This window comes from Papio anubis, chromosome 4 (assembly GCF_008728515.1).
Source record: "Papio anubis isolate 15944 chromosome 4, Panubis1.0, whole genome shotgun sequence".
In the NCBI taxonomy this organism is placed as follows: Eukaryota; Metazoa; Chordata; class Mammalia; order Primates; family Cercopithecidae; genus Papio; species Papio anubis.
The window spans coordinates 59575315-59588821 of NC_044979.1; the positions used below are offsets into that span (position 1 = coordinate 59575315).

The window sequence follows — 13507 nt, forward strand, 5'->3', positions numbered from 1 at the left end:
CAGACTATAACATCATTTGGAAAAGTTTTCCAAAATAAAAAATCACAATAATCTTCCAATGCATAGCAATTTAGACTTTTTTTTTTTTTTCTGACACAAAATTATTGGTCAATAACTGAGTATCGATCATTTAATTTTTTCTTTGTCATGCAACAAAACTGGTACATGTAGATTCTTTTGGATAGCATGTGAGGGGCTAGCATTTATTGTAATTCTTTAATATTTATCTTTATGCTCATAATAGTTAACCATGAGAAAGTAAATTTTCTGACATCAAAATGTGCTTTTGTATAATGACTAAGAGAATAAAATCATCTCAGCTATTGTAAGCTAAAACCACGGGAAGGTATATTATAATAAAAAGTACTGAGACCTATGAGACTCTAGAATTGAATTGGAAAAGTAAATGCTGTAATACTTTGAGAGAGAAATCTCTCAGAGTATTCAAGACAGTTTAGGAAAAAGGTAGTACTTGGTTCAGATTTTAAAGAAGTGTAGAATTTTGAAAGTCCCAAATAACTGCAGTAACCATGTCAAAGGACTGATTGATAGTATGAAAAATCCTGTGAAAATGCTATCAAATGCAGTGAAGATGGAAGAAAGAAGGTAGAGAATGTGCCCGGAATACTTTATTAACAGGAGAAAAGATTAGAAGTTAACATGGGGTTAGAATTAGGAAGCAAGCTTAGAACATCAGGCAGAAAAATACTTAGTTGACGATATGATACACAATAGTTGTCAGTATGTTTTCCAGCAACTGTAAGACGTAATAAAGCCTGCATTTAGAGATTAGATGGCTAACATTTAATTCTTACTAAGAGTTTCCTATATACTAGTTCACTTAATCTTCAAAAATATCTCTGAGAAGTTGCTGTTATTTCACCCATTTTACAGGCACAAGTCCTTAAATCAACTTGCCAGCTCACCTAGCCAATAGGGAAAGAAGTCATTCTCCAAACATAAGCAATCTGTAGGAAGAGCCTAAATGAAAAACCTAGCCTTGTACACTACTCTACAGCAGAAAGGTTGCAAAGTGAGGATACCAGAGATAGGAAAACAAACAAATAAAAAACTGTAGGATATGGCCACTTTCAAGGAAAATATGAGATTCCCTTTTAGAAAGATATTTGCATAATCTGCACATTACATAACAAAAGGTACACTGGTCTGGTGTGGTTGAGTATATAAAAAAAGCTGATAGATAATAGGATGAAATGGAAGCTTGGAGAGAGATTCAATTAGAGAGAGGAGTAAAAGCATCAAACTCAAGATGTCCAGTGAGTTATTGATAGAAGGTATGTATATACCTTACAAAGTAAAACAGATTTTATAAGTGATGTGTTATGAACGTCAGTCTGTGTTTCAAAGTTCAGAGTTCAAATAGATTTGATCATTGCTATAGAGATTACAAATAAATCTAAACAGTAGATTCAGAGTTTTAATGGAGAGAGGAAAAAAGCAGAATAATTATTATAGAATTTGTACATAATTCAGAGGCAGGAAGACAAAAGTAGAAAAGGAAGAGAATGATCTTATATGAAGAAACAGAAACAAAGAGTGCAATCCTAGAAGTTAACAGGAGGCCAGAACTCAAGGAAAGAAAGGATCAAATGTTCTCAGGCAGATGAAAATTAAGAAAATAATGATTCGAGAACATGGTCACCAATAATTTTGAAAGTATACTTTGAGTAGTGTGATAAAGAAGGGGGAATTAAATCAATGGAGTGCTTTTCCTTCTTGTTTTTGAAATAAGAATTATCTGTGCAATCTTTTACAAGGAAAACGGGAGATTCAGGCTTCCCAGTGTAGATTCAAACTCAAGGAGGTGTGGTACAACAGAGATTTATAAAAACTGTCAAATGACAGCGCACTTTGTAAGCCCCCTACATGTCCATAGACTAAGACTCATCATCAAAATCCTTATATTGGTCAAGGTGTATGGTACATTTAAGGCTAAGCTTCATTGTGCTCTCAGATTCCTACACAACCATGTTGACCTTGTCAATTTTAGTTGTATGAAGTAGGTGGAATTTTGTTTAAATAGACTGTTTCTTTTTTCTTCAGTTTACAGATTATTTTTAAAATGATACTGGCATACGTATATCTTTGGCATACAGTAGGAGTCAAATATTTGAATTTTGTGTAAACCTAGAGAGCCAAGTGTCTTACTGCTGCCTCAGAAATACTTAGGGTAATGCTATTTCACAAACATATGAGTTTTGGTACTGGTGACTTCTTATTTGTGTACCATTAAAACTCATTTAATATTACTTTGTTTAACTGACTAATAGAAAATTAAGAAAGCTATTGTATACAAGTGATTTTTGCAAAAAGAATTAAACTGTTTAATTGAGAATGATGAGAAAATCATTTCATATTAAGTGTAGAGTTGGAGTGCTCTAATACCTTCCAATTCTGAAAGATGGCATTATCATTTGAAATAGTCTAAAACAGTTCAGAAACCTTATTTATATTTTATTTTTGCTCTTTATTTTCAAGGGATGTCTCTGGTATCTTCATGCTTTTTATGGATTATAGCTGCAATCTTTCTTACCAGTATTTTTGACCATGATTCTTAACAGAGTAGTGTGCAGCCAGCAAGTTTATGCAGTCTTTCAAAGAAAACTGAAAGTCAATAGCAAGAGCTGCCATGAATGTACAAACTACCAACGCACTGTGGACAAGGGTCAAAATTCTGCACCATTTACAAAAGATAATTTATCACTTGACATTATTAATGTCAGTTGATAAAATGTTTAGTGAATATTGTATAACATAACACAGGTATGCTAAGCAGATTAATGCAGGAACAGAAAACCAAATACCACATGTTCTCATTTATAAGTAGGAGCTAAACATTGAATACACATAAAGAAGGGAACAATAGACACCTGGGGCTAATTGAGGGTGGGAGGGGGGAGGATCAAAAAACTACCTATCAGGTACTATGCTTATTACCTGCGTGAAGAAATAATCCGTACACTAAACCTCCCACAACACACAATTTACCTATATAACAAACTTGCACATGTACCTCTGAACCTAAAATAAAAGTTGGAAGAAAAAAACTACAATTTAAATAAATTTTAATTTCCCTATGAAACTAACCATAGAACACCAAAAAGGAATTATGGGTTTCTTTGTTCCTATTAGAGAACTAGTATTAAATATCATCATTCAATTAATGATACCATTATTTCCTACTCCCATTCTTGAAAACAGTGATCCTTCTGTAGCTTGTAAGAAATGCCTTCAGAGAAAATAAATTTAATGAATCATTAAAATGGCTATACTTGACTGGGCACAGTGGCTCATGCCTGTAATCCTAGTTTGGGAGGCTGAGATAGGCAGATCACTTGAGCTTAGGAGTTTGACACCAGCCTGGGCAACATGGCAAAACCCCATCTCTACGAAAAATACAAAAAAAAAAAAAAAAATAGCTGGGCATGGTGGCACATGCCTGTAGTCCTAGCTTTTGTGGAGCTAAGGTGGGAAGATCCCTTGAGCCCAGGAGGTTGAGGCTGCAGTGAGTTACGATCACGTGTCTGCACTCCAGCCTGGATGACAAAGTGAGACCCTGTCTCCCCCACAAAAAATTTGTTTGAATAGTCCATATTTTAATCATATAATTTGTTTACATTAACTTTATAATGTATGCTTCTGGTATTTCCAGATATAAAATAATTTGTACTTTTTCATAGTATTTAAAAGCTCAGAAAGAAATGACTGAAATATTAAAGATGGTAACATTTGTTTTATATTTAATAAGTAAGAACAAATCAAAATATTTAAATTAAAATAGCAGTATAAAAAGGAATTAAACACTACATATATTTGCATATAGCTGTAATAACAAAGTCACTTAAAGACAACGTTTCAAGAAATAGCAGACAAGCATATATATTTCTTCCACTAGTCCAATTTAATATCAACCTAGTTTACTTTTCATGCCAGACACAAAATCTTCCATTTTAGGTACTTACATGAATTCTTGGAGGCTAATTTCTGGGTTTCAGAAACATAGTAAAGCTTACTACTCCAATACATTTCACCAAATTTTATTCTGGGTTTTAGTTGATGATGATGGTCTGAAACTAAAGCCATTTTCAGATTCTCTGCACAACTGTCACTAAAATTCTAATTCATTCTGTTCTCAACTTACACACACTTGCATAATGCAAAAACATGAGAATTTCTTTAAACATGGGGAAATGATTCTCTTTAGGCCCAATTACAAGCAAATGGTAGCAGTTAGTGGGAAGGGTGGAAGCTATTTTTAGTATGCTTCTGGTTTTTAAGGAAGTTTTAACTTTACTAGAAAGATAAGTTTTATGATTAAATAACAGAAAAATAATTGTCACAGGATATTACATAAGTTATTGGCACATGACGGGCTTAGACAGTAAATGCTACGAACCAAGCAATTAAAGCAATATGAGAAGTAAATGGTATTAGAGTTCTTCTTCTAAAGGATGGATAGAATTTGTAAAATACTAATAGCTGACATTTATTGAATGTCTGGTTTGTACTAACACTGTTCTAAGTATTCACATTTATTGATCCCCATAACAATCTATGAGGATACATAAGTCACATGAAAATGACAAAATTCAACCTTTTTTGATTTTCAAAAATACTAATTTTGTATGGTTCAATCTAACATTGCTGTTATAATTTCACAGATAAGGAAAGTGAGGTATAAAGAAATTAAATAACCTGCTCAAACTTAAATGATTGTTATTATTAAGTGATCAAATTCATAGCATCTAATTTCATTGTTGGCCACTTCAGTCTATGCTTTAGGGAAGAAGCCACTATACTTTGTTAGGGTGGGGATAGGGTAAAAAAATCTAACTCATAGATTAAAATCTGCTAAACACACATCTGTCTCTTGATAGTACCTCGTAAAGTCCTCAAAAAGTGAAACAAAATGTTTTCTACATTTGTACTCTACTCCTTGCATAGCAAGACATGAAGGGCATTTTAATAATGAAAGTTGTCAGTCATGTAGATGATTATTGTAGTTGCATGAAAACAGTATTCAAGTGAGTGTATGACTACATATAGGATATCATGGTCCCAGCAAACGTCTGTTTTCAAATTAATGTAGCAGAATAGAAGTTTCAAGGTCAATGCTTTCAACTCAGCTATAGACCATGCTATGTGAGAGTCACCAGGCTGAAATCCTGTTGTTATTGGGGCTGGGTAGTCTGCATACCTAGAGTCAGGGACAAATATACACGTACACATTAGCCAAGTGATACAATCTTATACTGCTTTTTCTGTGTGCATACTTATCAGCTTTGTACTTCAAATTTAGTAAAATATTTGCAAAATCAGCTAGATAGTCCAAATATAATTTAAAATCAAGTTCTTTTAAATTCACAAAGGACATAACATCTTTTGTTTCTTGTGACATATTTAGTCTTGGTATTCAAGGAGTGACTACAATTTAATACATATAGTAGTGGTAGTATCAGAAGCATTGTATTCCTACTTTGACTACTTCAATATTTTTCTCTGTGTCTCTAAACAAATCATGATGCTATGGAAACTATACAAAATTGAAGTGAAAGGACCTGATTTTTCTATATCTGCTAGTAAATTTGTCACATAACATTGAGCCAGACATCTCTTTTCTCTAGAACCCATTTTCCACCTCTAAAAAAATGGATGGGGTTAGATGGTCCCGATTCTAACAGTTGATAATCCAATACACTTATTTCAACCCTGTGTTTCACCTTTGCCTTATTTGTTGCAAGAGATATTTTTTAAGGGAAAAGTGATTTGTGGTTAGAAAAATGGTCTCATACACATACAATGTCTTTTGGTGTTTAGATGGACACTCATTGTAGAGTTAGGAAGGCATTCAGTCCTGTCAAGTACATTCTGTCACAGACTCTCTTCAATTCTATAAGAATTGACTGAGTTTCTTTCATTAAGAGATATTAGGTCGGTGCAAAAGTAATTGTGAATTTTGTCATTAAAGTCGCAAAAACCGTAATTGTGTACAAACCTAATATGTACCTTGAGAGGCACTTGATGAATAACAGGTATTGTTTTCGAGCATTAAGATTCTAAAAGTGTGAGGATAATAATGTGTGTGTTTGTGTGTTCTCCCTTCTTAAGTCTCTTGAAATGGAGAAATCAGCCATTTTCAGCTTCTATTTAGCTTTGAGCTTCAACATCCTCATCAAACATATTTACATTTAGAAGAATATCCATAATACTTTAAGCAATTTTGTCTTACTGTTAGACTTAGTGTGGAAATAAGTCTTTTTGGGAGCAAATAAAAAGTTTTTCAAGGACAATTTGTTGTAAAAAGTAATAAAGATTCCATCACTCTAGCAGGTCCAGTGTACCCCGTATAAGTGGATAACAGCAGCATTGGATTTTGTAATTCCATTTTAACTTGATGCCCAGTTCTTCTCTAAGGAATTCCCTTATTCCCTGCATTAAGCAATAAGTAAAATATCCTGAAGATATGAAGCTTAATTTGAGTTCTACCAACTAAGTGCAGAGGGTGACAGAAACAAAACAAAAAAAAAGACAGTCATAGCATGGTGTAAAGGAGGACTAGTCTAAGGGTCAGGGATGAGGATTTTTGTCATGAATTCACTACTGTTTGCCTAGGCTGTCCTTGGGCCAGTTGTCTGGTTTCTCAGAGCTTCAGTGTGCTCTACTGGAAAATGTGATCATGTTCAATGTCCTTTCCTAATCTGTCATTCTGTGAAGTGGTGCTTCCAGGTGAAGGAAACAAATAGGTCAGAATGTTCCTGTGGTCATGGTTCTCTTTAGGCTCATTTTCCATGAAATAGTTGCATTCCTCTTCCTCTAGCACACTCAGGTTAAGCTGGAGTTCTTTAACCTGGGCATTCTTCCCAATACTTCATTGGAAATACCGCCTGCTTCAAAATCACCTTTGTTTGCACTATCTACTACAGTGTAATAGACTTCTGGCTCAGAGCGTGAAAGCTGTGGAAGAAAACTAGAAGAATATTTATGTTAACTCCCTTATTTTACGGATAATGAAAGTGACCCTAGGGAGGGTTGATGACTCTCCACCCAGTCCCAAAGCTCCTAAAGCAAGGAATCGAGTTCCTAATACAGGATTTTTAATTCTCTTATTGGTGTATTTTCCACTTGTCTATTTTTAGCAAAAGGAGTATCAGTGATTTTTAGTGGATTTCACAAAGGAGTAATAGGACAGCTTTCTTGTCCTGTTTTTTTCTTTAAAAACTACAACCCAATGATGGTGAGTGAGGCTGTTGTAATTTTTAGAAACATATGCTAATGGGTTGTTGCAAATATAGTGAAAGTTAGGGGCTGTATGCAGTGGTTCACACCTGTAATTCCAGCCTTTTGGGAGGCCAGGTCAGGTGGATTGCTTCAGCTCAGGAGTTCAAGATCAGCCTGACCAATACGGTGAAACCATGTTTCTACTAAAACTACAAAAACTAGCTGGGCATGGTGGCTAGGTGAGAGGATCACTTGAGCCTGGGAGGCCGAGGTTGCAATGAGCCAAGATTATACCACTGTACTCCAGCCTGGGTGACAGAGCAATATCTTGTCTCAAAAAAAAAAGGGGGGGTTGGGGAAGCCAGATTGAGCAGGATTTTGAAGACGTGATGTCAAATTTGTGTTCTTCATGTAGATATTTTTATTTTCTTAATGTAGTAAGTGTTAAGTGCCATCCCCTGGAGTGTCTAACTAACTCTTGAAGGAAAAGAAAAAGCTTCCTATACCACTAGATTTTTCACTCAGTTTTTGTGTTTGGTTTCATCAATCCAGCTTAGGGGCAGAGAAGAAGTTCATGTTCAACTCAGTAGAACTTTTTTGAACTTCGGTAAAATTTGCTTAATAAATCATGTTGACTGTTGCAATATTTTCAAACGGTCACTCTAAAGCTGCCAAAGGGTCACTTTAAAATTTGCCTTAAAATCAATAGTCATGTCTTCACTATTACACACTGATTCTCTTTGTAAAAGGCTAAAAAGACTGCTGTGATAATAATTTGTTGAACACATTTCTGTTGCAAGTGTATGGCAAGGTTGCCAAAGTTCTCATGAATGAGGCACTTGAACTTGGTCCTTTTATTCTGGCTGACTCAAGACTACAAACAATCGCCCAGAAGTGCCTGTACTTACTACAAAGACATAACCCAAACTTATTTTCTTTTTCGTAGGAAGTTGTCCTTGAAGAAGGTACAATTGCTTTTAAAAATTGGGTTAAAACAGGCACAGAAATTTACAGACAGTTTTGGATCTTTGATGTGCAAAATCCACAGGAAGTGATGATGAACAGCAGCAACATTCAAGTTAAGCAAAGAGGTCCTTATACGTACAGGTGAGTGAGTCCCCACAAATATGAGGTACCCTTACCTTGAACATATATTTCTGAGAAGTCTTCTACTTGAAAAATGTCATTGTATTGAAATGTACTTCTTATTTTCTTGCCAAAAATATACTTTAAAATAGTTTTCCTATCTGTGTAGCATCCTAATCTAAGAATTTAATGATTTTAAGGTATTTATTTTCAAAAAACTGGAAGATATATACATTATCCAAATATTTATTAGACAGTATATAGAAAAGGTAAACATTTTATTATAAACTTACCAGTATCAAATAACTTCCCTATGTTTATGAAGTTAGTGTTTTGTTATTGTGGCATATATTCTCAACAACTCTGAAATATTCCCGCTGAGCAAAAAAAAAAAAAAAAAAAATCAGTTTTCACATCTTGAAATTTAAAGCATATTTTAACAGTGGTTCTCAAAGTATAGCTGGGCCACAGCAATGTGCTGGGCCAGCTGCATCAGCTGCATCAGCATCAACAGGGAATTGGGAAACAGGCAAATCCCTACCCCTCATCCCAAAACAAATGAATGAAAGAGTTGAGGCCCACTAAAGAGTTTTACAAACCCTGGGTGATTTGAATACACAATTTTTGAGAACCACAGTGCTCAATTCATTTTTCCCAGCTGCGGTACCTACTCAGGATTTATATTCAAATTAACTTCCAGGTCATATAGATGTTTACATTGATCTATTTTAGTTTCACTCTTATATTTTCTCTAGTGTTGAGACTGAATATTTTTATCTTTCCTCTGCCTTCCCTAATAGTTTAATACACTTTTGAACAGAATCTTAGAGTATTAGAACTAGAGGAAATGATCAGCCAGAATCTGTCATTTCGTGAATTAAAAATGCCTGATCTAGTGGATGTGAGGTCACTTGTCTGTGTTCACACAGATGTAGGTACTAGTAACTCCTAGATTTTTATATACATTTTCTCCTATTTCAATTATAGCCTCTATCTTTTTCACAAAAAAGGGAAAAAAGGGGGGAGATTAAGGTGCTAAAAACATCACCTTAACCAAGGATTAGGAATATATTTATGGTATCCATATGGAAACATAGTTATGTTCTGCTATAGAATTCATTACCTAAATGTGTATTTTCCCTCACGGATAATCACAACTAGTTATACATCATGATTAGTTCTTATCATAAAATTTTGTATTTCCAGTGATTTCTTATAATTTATAGTTTTAGTATCTTTATCTGTTTTGGTTATCAGATGATTGTATAATTTTCCTTCCTCTCTAAAGCATTACTATGCTTCCACATTGAAAACTCACACTCAAAATAAAATGAAATAACAGGCATGTCGTGAGAGTGGTGCCTACTACCATAGCACATGACATGGAAGCCACAGAGGGCCTCGGTGCATGTCCTGTCTTAGCAGTTTTACCCGAATCTCCTCCTTTTTTTTTTTTTTTAGACAGGGTTTCGCCATGTTGCCCATGCTGGCCTCAAACTCCTGGGCTCCAACAATCCACATGCCTTGGCCTTGCAAAGTGTTGGGATTACAGGTGTGACCCACCATGCCCGACCATATTTTTCACTTTTAAGTATATTATTTGGGATATGAGAAAACATGTTATTGAAATAGTTCTCCTCTGGTAGTTGGTAACTAATCTATATTTTTTTCTTAGAGCTTTTAACCTATCTCTCTAAGGGACAAAAAGGGAATGTGTTAGGTATATTTGATTTGCTTAGAGAGGCAATGGAGCAAAGACTGGAGAAGAACAGTTGCATTTACAGCTAAATTTTAGAATCCATAAACAGCTCTTTCTATGACAATTTTAAAGGGATTCTTGATTAACTATAGATCATCTTGTCTCATGATGTCACCAAAATAGTCTTTTATTGTTTGCCTGAGTGCCTTAAATAATGGAAAAACAACCAGTACCTTTTAGAAAAAAGTTAACACTTTGATAGTGTTTGTGTTGAGCTAAACATGCTTTTTCATAATTAATTATACCCTAAATCCATCTGACATTGGAAGTATGTGAGAATGTCCTTCCTCAAACAGAACCACAGGCTTTATTTGGCCAATGGCTGCTAAAGTAAGATATGACCTGAATCAAAGCACAAAATTGCTCAGGTTTAGATCTTATGTGTGTTTTTACCTACACCAACTCTACGAAGATGCTGTAATTCCTTCAGAATATCCTTAGATCCATAATTCATTTTTTTAAGTTACTTTGCTTTGAAAAGAACATAAAGTAATCTTGAGAAAAGTCTAAATTCCTTCCCTTGACCTTATAAACAAACACATTCCAAAACTTCCATACAATCTAAGTTTTAAACAAAAAATTCAGTAATTATGTTCCCTTTTTAAAACAACATTCTAAAGACAGGGCTGTTTAAGGATTTTTCTTTTAGTGACTGCCATCTACTGGTATAATGTTGTCAGTACCCGTGACAATCACGTTGCTATTGTTTTAATATATGTGCATATTTCTGAAAATTAAAGTACTTTGATTTGAAATATTAGTAATATGCACACTAATTTAAAATACAATTTTCCTGAGTGCTGTTTCAGATTTTTATATTCTTTGTATGTCTGCAGTACTTCAAGAATAATAAAGTTTTAATAAAATTATATTGAAAATATATTTCTAGCCAACTTTGAATCCTCTTTTTAAAGAATCTGAGACATTTATTTAGTAAATATATTTACTGAGAACTCATTATATACCAGGTATGATGCTTAGAGCTACAAAACACTCATAAACTCCTACCCTGTAGGAATTTACATTTTTATCATAATGGAATAAAAAGGGTTTTTAAAAAATTCAGTCCAACTGTTTAAGTCTTTACCTTGGCTATTTACTCACTTCACAGACATTCAAATATGACAGTGCAATTATGATGTATATCTTATTTCTTCTCAGTGAATATCTTCCACTTGTGAAATGTATTTTTCCTGTAATAATCACCCTTCACTACATTCCTAAAATGTAGTTGGTACTTTGCAGCCTAGATATGTTAGAGTCAGGAGATTAGAACTAACAAAAGTATTCAATATACTTGAGGGGTTGGGGAGGTTGTTCTATAACCCTTAAAAATGGAAATGATATTCTCTTATCTCTAATTCTCATTAAAGTACTGAAAAAGGGAAAAAGCAGTGCTGGATAGGTTACATATTTTGATCATTCTTTCTAATATAAGAAAATGTGCTCTAAATATTCCCCAGCTGAAGTCCTTGTACTTTCTCCTCCTTACCCTCAGGATAAAGTCTGTCATTTGAGTATTACATGCAACTGTTTTATGTTTGAGATCTTTCTTATTTCAGCTGCTTTATTTCCACTACTCTCCTCACCTCTTACTCTGTAATCCAACCACAGTCAAATATCTGCATTTCCCAAAATATATTATGTTCGTTCTTATGCATGCTACCATCTGCCCTACTTTACCTAACTAAACTTCTATTTGTTACATAGACCACTTATGTAGACTTGTACTAAAAAGTGTCTTAACTCTCACCCCTACCCTGACCATTCTAAATCTGGATCTGTATCTGTTTTGTGTTTTCCCATGGAGTCTCCATTATAGCAATATTCCTTCTCCCTCACTATTTTAATTTCCAGTTTACCAGTTTAAGACCCCTTCTGATTAGTTTGCTAGAGACCCTGGCTGATTTCTCATTTTAACACCATTGCTTCCATAATATCTGGCATATTCTATATGTTCAAAAATCATTTGTTGAATGAATGAATGACATTTGAGATTTAACGTTCACATATGACAAATGTTTTGAATTTTGCTTACTTCTGTTTCTTTAGAGTTCGTTTTCTAGCCAAGGAAAATATAACCCAGGACCCTAAGGACAACACAGTCTCTTTCCTACAGCCCAATGGTGCCATCTTTGAACCTTCACTATCAGTTGGAACAGAAGCTGACAACTTCACAGTTCTCAATCTGGCTGTGGCAGTGAGTAGACAAACAACAAAGTTATCTATTTTAAAACACTCTAGAACTCACTGTAATTAATCCTATCATTAGAATTATTAGGTTTTACTTATTTTTCCATTTTTGTCATAAATGTATTCCCATGTCATTATTTTGAAAGGAGGCATGGTCATTTGGAAAGTGAAAAAATCGTAAGAATCAACTGCATTAGAAGACCACTTTATTTTTTTTCATTATTTTTTGTTGAAACATTCTCTATACTTAATTTCTTTTTTTTTTTTTTTTTGAGACGGAGTCTCGCTCTGTCACCCAGGCTGGAGTGCAGTGGCCGGATCTCAGCTCATTGCAAGCTCCGCCTCCCGGGTTTACACCATTCTCCTGCCTCAGCCTCCCGAGTCGCTGGGACTACAGGCACCCGCCACCTCGCCCGGCTAGTTTTTTTGTATTTTTGTAGAGACAGGGTTTCACCGTGTTAGCCAGGATGGTCTCGATCTCCTGACCTCGTGATCCGCCCGTCTCAGCCTCCCAAAGTGCTGGGATTACAGGCTTGAGCCACCGCGCCCCGCCTAATTTCAATTTTATAATAGATTACAGGAAGATGCTTAGGAAACAAGTATAACATTTGTTTCAGTATGTCTTTAAATGATAGACTTTTAAGTATGTGAGCAATTGTATAATAAAAGGTTTCCAGACGCTGCCTGTGAGAAATCAGCCAAATTTTACCATAAGCAATAAACCATTTCAAGCTTTCCAGACAGTCTCCATAGCTGTACCAGCCTGGCAATAACCTTTAACCAAACAGAGCCAAAACAAACAAACAAAAGCACTTTGCAATTTGTTGCTGCAAAATGGGGAGAGAAAAGAGTGTATAAACTTGATTGGAATCACAACTGTCAATATAATTTAAGGGAAAATAAAGTCGATAAGGTTGACGGTGTCTATTCGTTGGAAAGTCGAATTCTGCTGTTTGCTTGGAGCTCTAGACACCACACCACTGAACAAACATAAAACTCCGCCGAGTCTCGCTATCCGCCAACAGGGGGTGCCGTCCTAACTCACGGCAAATAAACGGCATTTGGTGCTCACCATCCGCAACACGAGGGCGTTTATGTGGATGAAGTACAATTTTTCAGCAAGCTCAGCAAAAACCCTTAAGGGGCAAAAATGAACTCTGCATTTTAAGAAAAATAGAAAATGAAAACACAAAATCCTAAAAAGTATATGAAGGCTCTGCATCAGCACAC

General features: G+C 34.9%; 1 protein-coding gene and 1 long non-coding RNA gene across 8 annotated transcripts in view; one reads left to right on the forward strand and one right to left on the reverse strand.

Moving 5' to 3' along the window:
* The window catches only part of CD36 (CD36 molecule), a 77166-nt gene that overhangs the window by 48859 nt on the left and 14800 nt on the right, over window positions 1-13507 (forward strand). For all 5 annotated transcript variants that reach the window (XM_003896398.3, XM_009203546.4, XM_009203545.4 and 2 more), the window contains 2 exons: window positions 8186-8346; window positions 12137-12284. In XM_003896398.3, the coding sequence (XP_003896447.1) occupies window positions 8186-8346; window positions 12137-12284 (309 nt within the window). The remainder of the gene's footprint in view (window positions 1-8185; window positions 8347-12136; window positions 12285-13507) is intronic.
* Window positions 1-13507, reverse strand: part of LOC103883116 — a 35131-nt gene that overhangs the window by 20869 nt on the left and 755 nt on the right. For all 3 annotated transcript variants that reach the window (XR_004183190.1, XR_001901073.2, XR_645223.3), the window contains exon 2: window positions 8619-8702. This is a non-coding gene — a long non-coding RNA (uncharacterized LOC103883116). The remainder of the gene's footprint in view (window positions 1-8618; window positions 8703-13507) is intronic.